Source organism: Phycodurus eques, chromosome 13, assembly GCF_024500275.1.
Source record: "Phycodurus eques isolate BA_2022a chromosome 13, UOR_Pequ_1.1, whole genome shotgun sequence".
NCBI classification, from domain to species: domain Eukaryota; kingdom Metazoa; phylum Chordata; class Actinopteri; order Syngnathiformes; family Syngnathidae; genus Phycodurus; species Phycodurus eques.
Window position 1 is genome coordinate 883,023 of NC_084537.1, and position 19,665 is coordinate 902,687.

General features: G+C 42.0%; 1 protein-coding gene across 1 annotated transcript in view; it reads right to left on the bottom strand.

The window, feature by feature from the left end:
* cop1 (COP1 E3 ubiquitin ligase) overlaps window positions 1-19,665 on the bottom strand; it is a 52,627-nt gene that overhangs the window by 24,362 nt on the left and 8,600 nt on the right. The window contains 3 exon segments of the mRNA XM_061694370.1: window positions 2,855-2,974; window positions 3,079-3,143; window positions 3,928-4,025. Of these exon segments, the coding sequence (XP_061550354.1) occupies window positions 2,855-2,974; window positions 3,079-3,143; window positions 3,928-4,025 (283 nt within the window).

The following is a 19,665-nucleotide window of genomic DNA, read 5'->3' on the forward strand; positions in this document are numbered from 1 at the left end:
ATTTTCTGTAAAATTACCCTTTTTGTCGTGCTTTGTGTGCGTTTGAGTTTAACAGTGAAACCGCTGTAATCGAGAACTCATATTTTATAAATGTACCAGCCTTCTAGATAACAGAGATTGATCGAGGTTTTTCGTCACTTTTCCTAAACTTTACACATTTAAAAAGAGACGTGGTTCCCCTTTACGAGACATTGATAGTTTTTTTATAACTTTAAACGTAAGTCGAACTAAACCAGAAGTAAACGCAGCCACTCACTTCCGGTGTATTCTTTTCCAAAATTAATTACGTTTTTTCCCCCAAAACAAATATATACTTCAGTTAATTGAAGACTTGAAATTGTCCGTAGGTGTGAATGTGAGGGCAAATGGTTGTTTGTTTATATGTGACCTGCAATTGTCTGGCGACCAGTTCTCGGTGTAACCCGCCTCTCGCCCGGAGTCAGCTGGGATAGGCTCCAGCATGCCCGGGACCCAAGTGAGGAGAAGCGGTACGGAAGATTAATGAATGACTACAGTTGATACCCTAAGTGAGTCCATCTCAGTCATGTTGCATGTCAAAGTGTTATGGGATGTTGACAACTTCGGCCAGAGGTTTTGTACACTTCTAACACTTTCCCTTCCGAAAATCGAGATCAAATTTGTATATATGAACTACTATGTTACAAAATAGCAACAACAGTAAGCTATAAGTTACAACCACTTTATACACTATCACCTGCATTGACTCACAATTTGTTGTATATACAACCCCAATTCCAATGAAGTTGGGACATTGTGTTAAACATAAAAATAAAACAGAATACAATTATTTGCAAATCATGTTCAACCTATATTTAATTGAATACACTACAAAGACAAGATATTTAATGTTCAAACTGATAAACATTATTGTTTTTAGAAAATAATCATTAACTTAGAATTTTATGGCTGCAACGCGTTCCAAAAAAGCTGGGACAGGGTCATGTTTACCACTGTGTTACATCACCAACAACATTCAATAAACGTTTGGGAACTGAGGACATTAATTGTTGAAGCTTTGTAGGTGGAATTCTTTACCATTCTTGCTTGACGTACAGCTTCAGCTGTTCAACAGTCCGGGGTCAGCCAGCATCTGTGATGGTATGGGGTTGTGTTAGTGCCAATGGCATAGGTAACTTACACATCTGTGAAGGCACCATTAATGCTGAAAGGTACATACAGATTTTGGAGAAACATATGCTGCCATCCAAGCAAAGACTTTTTCATGGACGCCCCTGCTTATTTCAGCAAGACAATGCCAAACCACATTCTGCACGTGTTACAACAGCATAGCTTTGTGGTAAAAGAGTGTGGGTACTAGACTGGCCTACCTGCAGTCAAGACCTGTCTCCCATTCAAAATCTGTGGCGCATTATGAAGCGTAAAATACGACAACGGAGACCCTGGACAGTTGAACAGCTGAAGCTGTACATTAAGCAAGAATGGGAAAGAATTCCACCTACAAAGCTTCAACAATTAGTGTCCTCGGTTGTATTGTATTGAATGTTGTTAAAAGAAAAGGCGATGTAACACAGTGGTAAACATGACCATGTCCCATCTTTTTGGAACGTGTTGCAGCCATAAAATTCCAAGTTAATGATTACTTGCTAAAAACAATAACGTTTATCAGTTTGAACATTAAATATCTTGTCTTTGTAGTGTATTCAATTAAATGTAGGTTGAACATGATTTGCAAATCATTCTATTCTGTTTTTATTTGTTTAACACAATGTCCCAACTTCAATGGAATTGGGGTTGTAATATATATATATATATATATATATATATATATATATATATATATATATATATATAGTTTCAGCCTATAACCTGTATAACTCAAAAGAAAAAAAAAATTTCAAGAGGGGAAGTAATGATAAACAGCAATACTGTGGTTGTGAACACCCTCTTATGAGTGCGTGGATGTGGCTTATTTATAATTAACCTATCACATTCAAACTCATTTAAATGGAACGCACCACAAGCTATTCTAGAAAGCCTTTCCTGACATTGTTGCTGTCTAGCAGAAACCTGAAGGGTTTGTGCTAACACTTGACTGGTATTTGGAACATTTCATAATTCCCTCCACCTCAGTTCCAGCTGAAGAAAAACAGCACAAAGCAAGATGCTGCTATAAATTTCAAACCCAAACCATAAGTTTTCCCCTTCAAAGTGGGCCAGATGATAAACCAGCTTGTCTACAAAGAGACCCTGTTGCGTTTGTTTTGTCGAGTACACGAGAAGATAGAGTCGTGGCAGGACAACTCGTGACTGCTTCACCATGACAACACGCCTTCTCACAATACCCTGAGCATCAGACAGTTTCTGACCAAGAAGAACATCGGCGTGCTGAAGCAACCTCCCTACTTAGCTGACCTGGCCCTATGTGAGTCCCCCCCCCTCTTTCCATAGCTCAAGGGAGAGGCACCAGATTTGAAGACATGGACAACATCAAGATGGCTGTGACAACGGAGCTTCTGACAGTCCCGGAATAATGCTGCCAGGAGAGTGTGAATGAATGGCAGAGAAGGCTGGGAAAGTGCGTTAGACTTAAGGTGGATGACTTTGACGGGGAAAACTTGCAATTTCTATTTAATGTTTTGTGACACCAGTCCTCAAACTTTTTTGACACTCTTTGTAGGTCACATTATTTGAAATGATTCATCTTGGTCTTGTTTTATTAAATCAACAAAAACCTGGCATTTGAACAAGAATGTGTAGACTTTAAACCACTATATATATATGCACAGAATAAAGACAATTGAATACTTCCAACCACTGTAAGGGCTGAGGCGATAAAGACTTGATTTCTTCTATGTAGCCCACCCTGGCTTACCGCCTCCAGCTGCTTCTTCTTCTGAACCAGTAGCTCCAACATTAGATTTACATTTGCCAGGTCCAAGTTCTCTTGGTCAGGACTTAACACATCCTGTAAAACATGCCATCTGGATCCATTCTAGGGGTCAAAGAGACTGATCAGTAAAGTATAGTTGGCTTTTTATCCCCTTTTGGTCCCTGAATGTCATAATACTGGGACAGTTCTGAATGCATTTTACTCACAGGATGATCTAATTTGAGTCTCTTCTCCTCTGATCTTTGCTTCTGTTTAAGGATCAGTTCATTGACTGGTGTTTGTGAAAGAGAGAGAAAAGCACTGAGTAAATGACAGACAACCAAAAAACAGAAGCAGCCTAAGCCAGTGGAATAGCTTCTCAAACTACTGTCACATTTACCACTTCTGATCATGGTGGGACTGATTTGAGAATAAAGCACATTGTACATTCATTGTATCTTCTTCCTTAGTGGCTCAACTTACACACATTTTCTAGGTGAATTTAACATTACGGAAAACTTACAACCGGCAACGAGGCTATGTTTTAATAGAAAAAAATACAGTGGAACCCTCAAAAGCTAGATTCTCTTGAGATTAAACAAATCAGAATTTAAAAAGAAAATAGGTCTCTCAAGGTCATAATGCCATGCCAGGCCTCAGATAAACTTAATCGAAAAGACCAGCATCATGATACAAAGACGTGTTGAGAACAACATACAGAAATTACTGTCACAGACTCATTCAAAGCAGCAAGACTCATGCATAACCATACTCTTTATCACTTACAATTGTTTTATTCTTTCAACGTTTTACGATTAACATTGATTAACTTTACACTTGTATAACAATTAAGAATGCTAAAACGTTACTTTGAAATTGCCTTTACAGTTAACAAAAGTTGTATGGTACCGATAGTTGTACGCTTGAACAGCTTATTTCTAGTTCCACCAATTTCAAAATATGAACAATCTACGAGTGAACTGGATTTTTTTTTTTTTTTTTGTGATCATAGGTTCTATTATACAATGAGCATAAAGCATTTACTCAATGCAAATCACACTTTAGTCACCACCTACCAAGGAAGTTTGGGTAAAGTTGATCCACATTGTCAACAATGTAGTTGCACTTGGGACACCTGTTGCTATCCTCCAGACTCTGACGGATGCATTTGAAGCTGCAAGCAGTAAAGGAGTGAAGTTATGATTTATTTTTTTTACAGAGAAAATACATGAATAACCTCAGAAACAATCAAGCCAGGTGTGCACTTAGAGATATATTCCACAAATTGTTTTGTAAAAAATACAAATAAAAGTAATTTTCACCCAAGCCAAGTCGCTACTCGAGGAGATGACACAATGCTGATTCATCCATTCAGCTCCTCGAACACCTTTGCTGTGTTTGTCAGTATCTTATTATTTATATTTAGTGAATGCCCTATTCATTTCCCATGCTGGCCCGGTTGGTGGCGGACTGAAAATGACGGCACGGAAATGACGCATGTCCTTCAAAACATAGTAAAAATAATGTGGAAACACAGATAAGGGGCATAACATGCATTACCTATGTCATATTGAAGCGACAGCTCTTTTCTTTTGTTGCAATGTAGAATACAAGCTTGGGGGGGGGGGGGGGGGGGGGACGCCAAACGTTACATACTTTACATAAGTAAAATAAGTGAAATGTAAGTCTTCAGTTTCGATAAAAGTATCAACAAACAATTATGGATTCAGTCATTTTTTATATTCACAGACGAGATAGAAAGTGTTCACGGGGTTTAGTATTAGTAGCTACTAGCTATCATAAATCGAGCTTGCATAAATCCCCAAAAAGACTCAAGGCTATATTAGCTCAAAAGGGTCCTTCCACTAAATACTGAGCAAAGGGTCTGAATAATTATGGCTGTGTGATATTTCAGTTTTTCTTTAATAATTCTGCAAAAATTTCAACAATTCCGTTTTTTTCCTGTCAATATGGCGTGCTGGGTGTACATTAATGAGGGGAAAAAATAATTTGATGATTTTAGCAAATAGCTGCAATATAAAAAACCGCTGAAATATTTAAAGGGAGTCAGAATACTTTCCGTACCCACTGTATATCTATCATGACATGGCTGCCACGTCAATGCCCCACATTCAACATGGCCACGTCTTTTGGAATTGGATCTATTTTTTGGGGGGGAGGGGGGGGGGGGGGGGGATATTCGTGACTCGTAAATATGTCAGTCTCATTCTCTTTTAGTTAGCCACAACATCCCGTGTGTTTATGTGGCTAAACCTTTAGCCACACTTAACCAGTCCTCGTCACTGGGAAGCCGATAAGCTTTTAACGATGTGGGCCCAATTAAAATGATCTAGTCATCAATCAGGACGAGCTGAACGATTTGGGAAAATATGCCAATTGTGAGGCTTTTTTTCTTTTCGATTTTTTTGAAACAAATATTGCGAATGAGATTTCTCATGCGAAGTATGTCCCAATTTTAATCAAGTTGGGACATTGTGTTAAACATAAATAAAAACATAATACAATGATTTGCAAATCACGTTCAGCCTATATTTAATTGAATACACTGCAAAGACAAGATATGTAATGTTCAAACTGATCAATTTTATTGTTTTAAGAAAATAATCATTAACTTACAATTTTATGACTGCAACACGTTCCAAAAAAGGTGGGACAGGGTCAGGTTTACCACTGTGTTACATCACCTTTTCTTTGAACAACATTCAATAAACGTTTGGGAATGAGGACACTAATTGTTGAAGCTTTGTAGGTGGAATTCTTTCCTATTCTTGGTTGATGTACAGCTTCAGCTGTTCAACAGTCCGAGGTCTCCATTGTCATATTTTACGCTTCATAATGCGCCACATGTTTTCAATGGGAGACAGGTCTGGACTGCAGGTAGGCCAGCCTAGTACCCGCACTCTTTTACTCCGAAGCCACGCTGTTGTATCACGTGCAGAATGTGGTTTGGCATTGTCTTGCTGAAATAAGCAGGGGTGTCCATGAAAAAGACGTTGCTTGGATGGCAGCATATGTTTCTCCAAAACCTGGATGTACCTTTCAGCATTAATGATGCCTTCACAGATGTGTAAGTTACCCATGCCATTGGAACTAACACAGGCACATACCATCACAGATGCTGGCTTTTGAACTTTGCGTCCATAACAGTCCAGATGGTTCTTTTGTCCTGTGGCCCGGGGGACACGACGCACAAGATTTCCCAAAGCAATTCGAAATGTGGACTCGTCGGACCACAGAACACTTTGCTTCAGTCCATCTTAGATGAGCTCGGGCCCAGAGAAGCCGGCGGCGTTTCTGGGTGTTGGTGATAAATGACTTTTGCTTTTCCATAGTAGAGTTTCAAGTTGCACTTACGGATGTAGCGCCGAACTGTATTTACTGACATTGGTTTTCTGAAGTGTTCCTGAGCCCATGTGGTGATATCCTTTACACATTGGCGGTTTTTGATCCAGTGCCGCCTGAGGGATCGAAGGTCACGGGCATTCAATGTTGGTTTTCGGCCTTGCCGCTTACATGCAGTGATTTCTCCAGGTTCTCTGAACCTTTTGATGAAATGATGGACCGTAGATGATGAAATCCTTAAATTCCTTGCAATTGTACATTGAGGAACATTGTCCTTAAACTGTTTAACTATTTTCTCATGTAAAGAGGTGAACCTCGCCCCATCTTTGCTTGTGAATGTCCTTTTATACCCAATCATGGCACCCACCTGTTCCCAATTAGCCTGTTCACCTGTGGGATGTTCCAAACAGGTGTTTGATGAGCATTCCTCAACTTTCTCTGTCTTTCTTGCCACCTGTCCCAGCTTTTTGGGAAAGTGTTGCAGCCATAAAATTCTAAGTTCATGATTATTTGCTAAAAACAATCAAGTTGACCAGTTTGAACATTAAATGTCTTGCCTTTGCAGTGTATTCAATTAAATATAGTTTGAAAATGATGTGCAAATCAATATATTCAGTTTTTATTTAACACAACATCCCAACTTCATTGGAATTGGGATTGTACAATACTTCAGTTAATGATTCTTACGGCTTGACTAGGTTTGCCTTGGGCCCCCTAATGACTAGCTACGGCTCTGGCAACCGCGGCTCGGCATGACCGCCAAAGTGGGATTAGCGGCGAATGGATTGATGAAAGCAGCGAGCTAGCTAGCTATTATGAATTGCAGATCACACTGGCCATCAACACGTCGCAGTCATTTGGTGCCAAGCAGCATTTTGTAATTTTGTATACATAGTACTTCTCACAGAAAAAACCCACTGCCGCGTCACATACTCATTTTTACCTTTTATTTCACTTGGAGAGGGAATGTTAACCAACTTTTCCATGAACTGCAATGGTAATTTTTTACTAATTTCTTGGCCAGAATCAATATTTTCCATTTGTGTAACCAGCTCTAATTCAGTGACTTTTTAACAACTATAGTAAATGAAATCTGACGTTTGGGGTCATTTTGGATTCCCTAGTAAATCCGGAACACAGAAATGGACAAAAGACACTCCAACCACAATACACAATTCCAACACGAAAACACGCCAGAAGTTGTCATCCCCGAACTATACACAGAAGACCGCGGTTTGGAGTCATTGAAGTCGACAGAAAGAGCAACTGACCCCTACATACGTAACTATCCTTCTCATTTTATTTCTAAGGATTGGGAATTCCTGTCAAATGTTCTGCAGACGAGAGCCCCCTCCATAGAAGCCACACAGGGAGGGAGCAATATTGCAAACTTACTGTACTGGCTTGTCGCACAATGCCGCAACTATTAGGTATTACTTAAATACCTTGTAAATAATAATAGTAACCATAGTAAGTAAAGAACTATTGTTTAAGTAGACATACACTTTTTCAATACAGCGCTATCATCATGTTTTAACTTTTGTACTCCATATGAACAAATACGTTATTGTGCATTTTTTAATAACAGAAAAAAATGAAAAATTAAATAATTTAAGTTTGCATGCACTTTACCTTTTCAATATTTATACAAAACTGCCATATTTTGGATTTTTATAATCCATATATACAAATAAGTTACAACTTTTTTCCCCCCAGATATTTTATTGCTTAAAAAATGTGGTGACAGAAGACATTTTTAAATTGCATCAAAATGTACTCCTAATTATTTATGTATTTTCACTTCTAACTGAATTGATATCGGAACATTTAAATTAATTATCGGTTTGAATCGCAACCCTTAAAGAATTGGTATTGAATCAAATTACAACCTAAATAATTCCATTCAAAACGAATCGTAAGATTCTTAACAGTCGGATGTAGCGATCACATTTTTCAGAGCTGAAATAAGTATTTAATTTTTCTCACTAAATACACTTCCAATGGTGTCCATTACCCATCTTGAGATTGACTCACACCTTGTCAAGGAGACCTCCTTGTAGGCTATCAATTAGGACTGAACCACTTGATATTAATTTGCACTGACAAGGGGCTGGATTAGTTAGTTAATTAGAGCTCCCAATACCATTAGGCACATTAAACCGCAATTGTGGATTCTGTAATTTTTTACGGAAGCAGGTGATTGGCCGGCTCCCCGACCCCAGCACCTGGTATTCCTAGGCGGTCACCCATCGAATCACTAACCAGGACCGACCCTGCTTAGCTTCCGAGGTCGGACGAGATTTAGCAGCATGTGGGAATTGGGCCGAGGGGCTAGATTGCCGTTTGGTTACTGATAGATTTTAGGTGTTGTCTTGGCATCCCATCCCATTCTTCATGTGTTCAATACCTTTTCCCTGTGTCATTTCACATTTCTACACACAACTTAATTCATGAGATTATTTGTTCTACTTTATTTGCACGCATGGATTACTTTGGTTGTTCCCAACATCTGGTGAAATTTTCATGTCAATAGCACCTTTGGAAATATATGTCGTGAGAAAAATGGTGACATGTTAAATACGTATTTCAGCCGGTGTATGTTGTTTGTTTGTGTTGTATTCTTGTCATGATTTCAATATGTTGTTCCTCTGATTTAGTTTTTTAGAGATAATGTTGAAAGTGCTTTTTTCCGCTGATATATTACCGCAGCAACAGAATGAGATAATCCGCAATTTGTTTCTGTGAACTAGGAATCCCAAGCAGCTCAGAGACAGATCCTCATAGAGTTTCTTAATGAAGCAAGGAGAAGAAACAAGAGAGAGGTAACCTACTATTGCTTGTAAGCATAGAGTGCCGTGAAAAAGTACAGTGGGTACGGAAAGTATTCAGACCCCCTTAAAATGTTCACTCAGTTTTATATTGCAGCCATTTGCTAAAATCATTTAAGTTCTTGTTTACCCTCAATGTACACACAGCACCCCATAGTTACAGAAAAAAAAATGGTGAAATTTGTGCTGATTTATAAAAAGAGAAAAACTTAAATATCACACAGCCTTAAGTATTCAGACCCTTTGCTCAGTACTTAGTAGAAACACCGTTTTGAGCACGTCAATAGCACCTTTGGAAATATATTTAACGGGAAAAATGGTGACGTGTTAAATACTTATTTCAGCCGCTGCATGGATATATATACACACACACACACACACACACACACACACACACACAATTATACATATTTTACAAGTTCTGCCCAGGTAATCAAACATATGACCACAACTGTGAAATGTTCTCTCATTGACTAATTAAAATAAGGCTGCATTTCAAAGTAAGAGCAAGTAAATAAAAATTGTTTTACGTGTTCAAATAAAGTATGTAACTTTAAGAGTTTGAGTTTCGCCTTTTCTGTTTGGCATCTTAGTATAGTCTCATACAATTTTACATATTTTAATTTAACAAATATTAATGCCAGTGCAAACTGTACACCGGTCCCAAGCCCGAAAAAATGCGGAGGGTTCTGTCAGGAAGGGCATCTGGGCTTAAAACTATGCCAAACAAATATGAGTGAGAATCCCAAACGGGATCGATCTAGGCTCAGGTTAACATCGTCCGCCACCAGTCCTGTTAACCTACGGGCTGCCGGTGAAAAGGATGGAAATGGCTGTAGTGAACACTTTATTCCAGAAGAGGCAGGAACATAGGGTGACCTACAAGAGCGGAGGTACAAGCACGCTGGTAGATTACATTTTGTGCAGACAATGTAATCTGAAGGAGGGTACTGACTGGTAGGGGAGAGTGTGACGAGACAACATAGGATGGTAGTATGCAAGATGACTCTGGTGGTGAGGAGGAAGATTAAGAAGACAAAGGCAGAGCAGAGAACCATGTGGTGGAAGCTGAGAAAGGAAGAGTGTTGTGCGGCTAGGGTTGGGCATCAAGAATTGCAAACCGGTTGGAACTGGGACTAACGTTCCGGTTCTCCCGGCATCATTCAAATTTCTAACAAAGAAGCGTCGAAAACCAACGAAGAACACACACGAAGACGTGCTTGTGCCCAACGGTGGCGGCGGCAAATAAAAGTGCGTCTCAACTTCGTTAATATTAATGACCAGTCGCTTCAGTGCAACACTTGGAATAAGATTATATTGTGCAAAGGAGGCTTCCACAATGTGCAGCATCTGACGCGCTCCAAGCCTCAGCCTACACCGCGCGGAGCTTCAGTGAAGTCAACTCTCAGTCAATTGGGTGAGTGAAATAATAAACTAACGATGCCAGCATTGAGACAGCTAACAAGGTAAACGGTTGGTTCCACTTTTGCACTGATGGTTTTTAGCATTTATTTTAGTCTTCAAACCAACGTAAGCACCGATAACAGAAAAAAAGCTTAACATTGAGCTAAAACGTCACCATAGCAACTTTATAGCACAATAAATTGGGACAATATTCACATCAACGTAGAGGTGGCAAAGGCCAAACAAGAGGCATATGGACGACATGTATGCCAGGTTGGACACTAAAGAAGGAGAAAAAGATTGATACAGGGTGGCCAGACAGAGGGATAGAAATGGGAAGGATGTGCAGCAGGTTAGGGTGATGAAGGATAGAGGTGAAAATGTGTTGACTGGTGCCAGTCGTGTGCTAGATGGAAAGAATACTTTTAGAAGTTGATGAATGAGGAAAATGGGAGAGAAGGAAGAGTAGAAGAGGCAAGTGTGGTGGACCAAGAAGTAGCAATGATTTGTAAGGGGGAAGTTAGAAAGGCACGAAAGAGGATGAAAAATGGAAAGGAGTTGGTCCTGATGACATACCTGTGGAGGTATGGAAGCATCTAGGAGAGGTGGCCGTGGAGTTTTTGGCCAGCTTGTTCAAAAGAATTCTAGCGGGTGAGAAGATGCCTGAGGAATGGAGGAAAGGTCTGCTGGTGCCCATTGTTAAGAACAAGGGTAATGTGCAAAACTGTGGGAACAATAGAGGAATAAAGTTGATGAGCCGCACAATGAAGCGATGGGAAAGAGTAGTGGAGGCTAGACACTGGAAAGAAGTGAGTATTTGTGAGCAACAGTATGGTTTCATGCCTAGAAAGAGCACCACAGATACATTATTTGCCTTAAGGGTATTGATGGAGAAGTACAGAGAAGGTCAGAAGGAGCTACATTGTGCTTTTGTCGATCTAGAGAAAGCCTATGACAGCGTACTTGAGAAGAACTGTGGTACTGCATGCGGAGGTCTAGAGTCTCAGAAGTATGTTAGAATAGTACAGGACTGAGGACATCAGAACAGCGGTGAGGTGTGCTGAAGGTGTGACATGAGTTTAAGGTGGAGGTGGGACTGGATCAGGGATCAGTCCTGAGCCCGTTCCTGTTTGCAGTGGTGATGGCTAGGCTGACAGATGACGTTAGACTGGAATCCCCATGGACCGTGATGTTCGCAGATGACATTGTGATGTGCAGTGGAAGTAGAGAGCAGGTGGAGGAACAGTTAGAAAGGTGGAGGCATGCACTGGAAAGGAGAGGAATGAAGATTAGCTGAAGTTAGACAATTTATGTGCATAAATGAGGAGTGGAGGGGGAAGAGTGAGGCTACAGGAAGAAGGGATAGCGAGCGTGGAGCACTTTAAATACTTGGGGTCAACCGTTCAGAGTAATGGTGAGAGTGATAAGGAAGGGAAGAAACGGGTCCAAGCAGGTTGGAACGGATGGAGGAATGTGTCGGCTGTGTTATGTGACAGAAGAGTCTCTGCTAGGATGAAGGGCAAAGTTTATAAGACAGCCATGATGTACACATTAGAGACAGTGGCACTGAAGAGACAACAGGAAGCAGAGCTGGAGGTAAGGGAAATGATGTTGAGGTTCTCTCTCGGAGTGACCAGTGTAACGGATATCGAATCTCAACACAAGGACCACCAAAAGCAGCGCCCACAAGATGTCTGTGTTGAATTAAACGGACACTTTACCAGATAAAGCTTGTTTACCTCCCCCCCTTAAAATTTAAAAAATAAAAACAAAATTAAAAAAAGACTGCTGTGACGATGGCAAAGAGTGCCCCAGAAGGTCCGGGGTGTCTCATGAACCACACCACGGCTGGGGGAGGAAAATAATTCATGACAGTTTAACAGAACAACAATCCCTCTCATCAGCACTCAAAAAGCTCTCAGCAGAGTGATAGACACCATACTCCCAACTCTCAGGTCAAGTGGGCACCACTCATCGATGGAACACGACCATCCCTCCAGTGGAGACTGAAAACACTGCAAGATGGACCCCTTGTCACCCTATATTATGTGTCCAGAATGAACAATGAAATTAAGGAAATCCCACGTCTATATGAACGTGTACAAGCCTGCATGAGTACCCTGAATCTCCGCCTTGATTTCTGTTTCATCAATGTGTTGATTCTGCAGGTTTGGCGATGAGTCTGTTCATGAGGACTGTACAACAGTGTTTTCAGCCAAAGGTATGAAATAACGTGTTGAACAACATTTGATATGCCAGAACTAAATTGGGAAGCAAACTCGTTTCATACACTTAATCTCTGCAAGAGACAGTTTCAAAGTAGGGAATCGTTTTTGAAAATGTGCGGAGTCCACCCGTGATTAGGGCGTGACCCGTGGACTTAAGAAACCTAGAACAGAAATCCGAGTCGGGGACATGACCTCTTTCTCCCCAAAGCAGGTCCTTCCTTTGTCCTCGCTTTCTTGTTCCTGGCTCTGCTTCTGCCCTTGTCCACCGGAACCTCCCGGCTCCGGCCAGCGCCCCCTCCCTTCCTCCCTTTAGTCTCCACGTGGCTGCTCCAGATCCCGAGAAAGGCTTGGTGCAGTGCTAATCCTGCAATGAGACTGTGTTTTCCTAGCCTTCAAATTTTCTACCGTGGCTGCTACGGAGGGAAATCTCTGGTATTCTCACAAGTTACACAATCGACCAAGCGTAAAAAGCGTGGCCGCCTGCAAGTCCAATGGTAGGAAGAGTGACAAGCGCAACTTCCCGCACTTGCGTAACCATCAATTTTCATTTCTGCATTTTCTTCTCCTGCACACTCTTCCATTTTTATACCTTTTGTCCATCTTCCCCGGTTTCAACTGCCTTATTTCTGTCTGAGGCGGCCGAAAAAAAGAGCCTCCGACTCTGTGACCTTGTGAACCACAAATAGTGAGTAAACATTGGAGCAACTACCTGAATAGGTACAAATTGGTGTATAGTAGCTTGAGGTTAGTTTAACGATCTTGTGAGTCCCAACTTTATTCTTTCGCAATACTAACTCTACGTTCTCCTGTTATCTATTCTTGTCTTTTATTACATAGTTAACTCCCTTTGCATTTGTCCCCAATTTGCATGTAGTTTCACATTAAATGTTCCACATATCACACATCCGATTGTGTACAGAGTGTGTTTGAGTCAAAGATATTGACCTCTGCAATCTCTCCTCATCTCTGTCTAGGCTGCATGCAGTCAGTTATTACCGCCTGATATACTGATTTGAATGGGTGAACTCGCTTGTGTTTGGTCGGTACGGTTTATCACTACTGAAAAGCCTGTAATAGAAAAGCCCCGTGTGTCGTGAATCATAACCTCTCTTTTTGGGTTAGGGTGTGGGTCCATAAGGGACTGCTTCTGGGTCCAGACCAGGAGCCTTATAGCCTACACATCCAACATTGTTAGCTACAATGACTGCCCACAGCGCGCTGTGTTGCAGAGGGCAGACGGTGTGCGTGTGCGTCTCTCTGTTAGTAATGCTATACCGGTACTAAAACAAACCGAAAAGTTACATTGTGTAATATAAAACAAAGCTATTACTGTTCCAGTAAGCTATTACTGGCAAGATCTTTGTACCTTTGGACTAATTTGTCACTTTGTAACATTTAAAACGTCAGAAAAATGGATGAAAGTGATCATTTTCTGTCATGTTTGCCACATGAGCAAAGCGTCTGAAGACTTATGGCTGTGTGATATTTCAGTTTTTCTTTTTTAATAAAGCTGCACAAATTTCAAAAAAAAAAATTCTGTAACTATGGGGTGCTGTGTGTACATTGAGGGTAAACAAGAACTTAAATGATTTTAGCAAATGGCTGCAATATAACAGAGTGAACATTTTAAGGGGGTCTGAATACTTCCCATACCCACACTGTATAATATGATATCCACTTTAGGACAACTGATGAAATTTAGCCATTGTGCTTACGACATTCTGACATGAATGCTTTTTTGCTAATGTGTTGATTAAAAAAAATTAAATTGGATTCGAAAGACTCATCAGATCTGAGACATTTGCTTCTATTATGCAAGCTGGAAAAACGCTACCCTCGGCAGTTCAGTTACACTGTGAGCCTGTTCGTAGTAATTTATAGATTGCAAAGCAGATAACCTGTACACTCCCCACGCCTGTCTGTTTTCTTTTGACAACACGAGACTTCTTTCTTCTTTTCCTTTCGGCTTGTCTCGTTAGGGGTCGCCACAGGGTGTCATCCTTTTCCAATTAAGCCTATCTCCTGCATCTTCTTTTCTAACACCAACTGCGCTCATGTCTTCCCTCACGACATCCATCAACCTTCTTTTTGGTCGTCCTCTAGCTCTTTTGCCTGGCAGCTCCATCCTCATCATCCTTCAACCAATATACTCACTATTTCTCCTCTGTATGTGACCAAGCCATCCAAGTCTCCTCTCTCTAACTTTGTCTCCAAAACATCGAACCTTGGCTGTCCCTCTGATGAGCTCATTTCTAATTTTATCCAGCCTGGTCACTCCGAGAGAGAACCTCAACATTTTCATTTCCGCCACCTCCAGCTCTGCTTCCTGTTGTCTCTTCAGTGCCACTGTCTCTAATCCATACATCACGGCTGGCCTCACCACTGTTTTATAAACTTTGCCCTTCATCCGAGCAAAGACTCTTCTGTCACATAACACACCTAACACATTCCTCCACCCGTTCCAACCTGCTTGGACCCGTTTCTTCACTCCCTGACCACACTCACCATTGCTCTGGACGGTTGACCCCAAGTATTTAAAGTCCTCCACCCTTGCTATCTCTTCTCCCTGTAGCCTCATTCTTCCCCCACCAGCCCTCTCATTCATGCACATACTATTCTGTTTTACTTCGGCAAATCTTCATTCCTCTCCTTTCCAGTGCATGCCTACATCTTTCTAACTGTTCCTCCACCTGCTCCCTGATTTCGCTGCAGATCACAGTGTCATCTGATAACATTATGGTCCACGGGGATTCCAGTCTAACCTCATCTGTCACCCTATTCATCACCACTGCAAACAGGGTCAGGGCTGATCCCAGATGCAGTCCCACCTCCACCCTAAACTTCTCTGTCACACCTACGGAACACCTCACCGCTGTTCTGCCGCCCTCGTACAGGTCCTGTATTATTCTAACATACTTCTCTGCCACTCCAGACTTCCGCATGCAGTACCACAGTTCCTCTCTGGGTACTTTGTCATAGGCTTTCTCTAGATCCACAAAGACACAATGCAGCTCCTTCTGAACTTCTCTGTACTTGTCCATCAACATCCTTAAGGCAAATAATGCATCTGTGGTACTCTCTCTAGGCATGAAACCATACTGTTGCTCGAAAATACTCCTTTCCTGAGTCTAGCCTCCACTACTCTTTCCCATAACTTCATTGTGTGGCTCATCAACTTTATTCCTCTATAGCTCCGCACATCACCCTAATTCTTAAAAACTGGCACCAGCACACTTTTCCTCCATTCATCAGGCATCTTCTCACCCGCTAGAATTCTGTTAAATAAGCTGGTCAAAAACTCCACAGCCTTCTCTCCTTGATACTTCCATACCTCCACAAGAATGTCATCAGGACTGCCTTTCCAGTTTTCGTCTTCTTTAATGCCTTTCCAACTTCCCCCATACTAATCATTGCCACTTCCTGGTCCATCACACTTGCCTCTTCCTTCGCTCTCATTTTCCTCATTCATCAACTCCGAAAAGTATTCTTTTCGGAGTTGATGAATGAGGAAAATGTAGTAGTCAACACATTTCCACCTCCATCCTTAATCACCCTAACCTGCTGCACATCCTTCCCATCTCTATCCCTCTGTCTGGCCAACCTGCATAGATACCGTTCTCCTTCTTTCGTGTCCAACCTGGCATACATGTCATCATATGCCTCATTTGGCCTTTGCCACCTTGACCTTAACCCTACGTAGCATCTCCATGTATTCCTTTCCCCTCTCCTCAGTCCTCTCAAGTGTCCCACTTCTTCTTAACTAACCTCTTGTATGATTTCCTGTACTGTGAGGCTCCACCACCAAGTCTCCTTCTCTCCTTTCCTGCCAGAAGATACACCAAGTACTCTCCTGACTGTCTCTCTAATCACCATGCCTGTAGTGTTCCAGTCTTCTGGAAGCTCCTCCCCACCACCAGAGTCATCTTACACACCACCATCCTATGCTGTCTAGCCACACTCTCCCCTACCACTACCTTACAGTCAGCAACCTCCTTCAGATAACATCGTCTGCACAAGATGTAATCCACCTGCGTGCTTCTACCTCCGCTCTTGTAGGTCACCCTATGTTCCTGCCTCTTCCGGAAGAAAGTGTTCACTACAGCCATTTCCATCCTTTTTGCAAAGTCTAACACCATCTGTCCCTCCAAGTTCCTTTCCTGGATGCCGTACTTACCCATCACTTCTTCATCACACCTGTTTCCTTCACCAACATGTCCATTACAATCTGCACCAATCAGGACTCTCTCTCTGTCTGGGATAATCAGAACTACTTCATCTAGCTCCTTCCAGAATTTCTCTTTCACCTCACGGTTACATCCTACCAGTGGGCCATAGCTGCTAATCACATTATACATAACACACTCAATTCCAAGCTTCAGCCTCATCACTCAACCTGATACTCTTTTCACTTCCAAGACATTCTTAGCTAACTTCTTTTAAAATAACCACTACTCATCTACACCGATGGTAAAATAATTCAAAACCTGCCCCAAAACTTTGAAGGGAATATAAAATACTTTATATTCTAATATGTAATTCTAACTAGTTTGGAAGAGAATGTGTATTGGAGTATAGGAGTATACTGCAGGAAGGCCCCCAGCGGGGGGTATGTGGCCCCCATCAGGGGGTATTTGGAGACAGATGGCAAAGAAGAAAGGAACTGCGGGGAGCCACTATAAACATTGAATGCAGGAGACATCGGCAGGCGACGTCTGGACCCAGATCAAATAGTCATCATTTGGCCGAACAACGATGACGTCAGATTACGGACCAATCGGACGACAGCGATTCCACACCGGCCTGTTTGAAACATTGTATAAGTCTGGGGGAGAGTCAGATAGTTTTTGTTCTACTACTGTATCTGCTAAGAATAAGTTAGGGTAGTTACGAACCCAGAGCTCTGCAAAATGTATAGACTCCTCTGTCAGGAATAAATTGGTTGCTTTTTTATACATTGTTGTGAACGACGTTCTTTCACGAAAACGAACACGCTTGGAACCACGGAAGTTAGGAGATTTTAAAACACAGGTTCCTTCAAATGGTGACCCCGACGTGATCCTGAAGGAACAATAGATAAAAAGACAGAGGAGCGGACAGGAATTCAGTTGGACTGCAAATCTCCCCGGTGCACCGAAATAAAAAAGGTGAGCAGAAGCCTGTTTGATTAGATCACGAATTCTGCGCATTGGAAATTACGAAATTTGGGAGACTTGTGGTACAGTTGTTTTGTTGTCTATAGTTAATAAGACGTTGTGTTGTTAAAATTGCATAATTAAAGTCAGGGTAACGGAGGACCTGACGTCAGGGTAACAAGGGACCTGACAGACCAGGATCAGAGAAAATCCTGGAAGTAGGGTAACAAGGTACCTACTTGTCCCGTCGTAGACTGACTTGAAATCGGACGCGGTTTCAAATTGTAACGTTTCGGTAGACGTTGGGGATTTTGGGACCCCCAAAAACCGATTTAGAATAAGATGAGTGTGCCACCAAAACTCGGGGTTGTGAATTGGACAGTCGAGTGTCGAGGTAATGAATGTGATATGTGTCGGATTTGTGGATTGAAAGAGAAAGGCAGAACAAGAAACCAACAGGATTAAGAAGTGTGTGGAAAAGAAAAAGGAATGCAAGTTGTTTCACGTAACAGAGAGGTTATTCTGAAAGGAAAAAGATGAAGGAAAAGTTGGATGCTGCAGGGTGGAGAGAGAATTGAAGGTTGAATAAGAAAAAAGAAGAGTGAAAAATTGAGAAGAAAACTTATGAGATTTGTCTGGTGTGCCCTGCCATGGCAGCTGTTACAGCTGTTCAGAAAAAAAAAAGAGCGACAAATTCCCCCGCTAAATACAATTTACGGACCTTTCCCACCGCATTCAAAGAGGTGGGTAAATATACAAATTGTCTTTAAAAAATGTTGAGTTTTTACAGAAGCGGCTTCCCGGACGGGCTGCTGTTGGTGTAATTTGGATCCAGGGGCTGAAACGTTTGACGGACGACATGAGACTGGCGTGTGGTGACATAGTGAGACTGATACGCGCCTGTTGCATTTCGGTTCACCAATCGGATGATATTTTGACACGGTCGGGTCTGAATAATGTCGAACCTGAAATTTTATTTGCCCCTTTTGCTCCTATAGTGTTTGCAGTCATCCGCGACATGTTCCCGTCCTCTTCCCCAACGGTGCCGAAGCTTCTGGACGTCAAACCTCTCATGGATCCCAGTTCTCACTTCGAAAATTGTATAACTATTTGGACAGATGAGACCGGGTCACATCCCTCCCGTTTAAGGGAGGCAAATGTTATTTATTGAATAGCTTTACTTGACACCTTGCCGGTGGAAGTTAGGACTGAACTTATTAAAGATCCTGACCTTATGGAAGGGGAAGATAGTTATTTTAATCGTCATGTGTCACACACCATTTGAAACTTTTTGTCGACAGACAACACAAATCATCAGACGAGGTAAAAGATATGCAGGAACAACTTTTGAAGTTGCAATTAGGCCAAGCCCGTAAATTGGCCACTGACAACAAACAAGAAGGAAAAATGGAAGCAGAGAAACAGATGTGGATGGCGCAGGGGTCCACGAGGAGACGAGGCGAAAGTCGTGACAGGGGATTCACCAAAGGGGGCAGGGGAAGCCCTTGCCGACCTCCAACGGACCAAGCGTGCTTCAATTGAGTGGAACCCGGAGAGGCCACACCTCAAAGAGGAGGCTACAAAGCTTCACGAGGGAGAGTTGGGCGCGGCCCGGCAACAGCGTCCGCAGCAGGCTCCACAGCAACAAGAGCCATCTCGCCGGTACTACTGCGATGAGGACTGGTCTGAATGCCCAATGAGCCTGGAGCCAGGGGACGGAGGAAAGACGGAGCCTCTGAACCCGTTAAGGGAAGACAACCACCTGAATGAGCTGTGCAGGGGTGCCCATGAGTCTGCCGATTACGACACCATTAAAGACTGAAATTGCTGGACAGACACATGAACATCAGTTTGTCCTC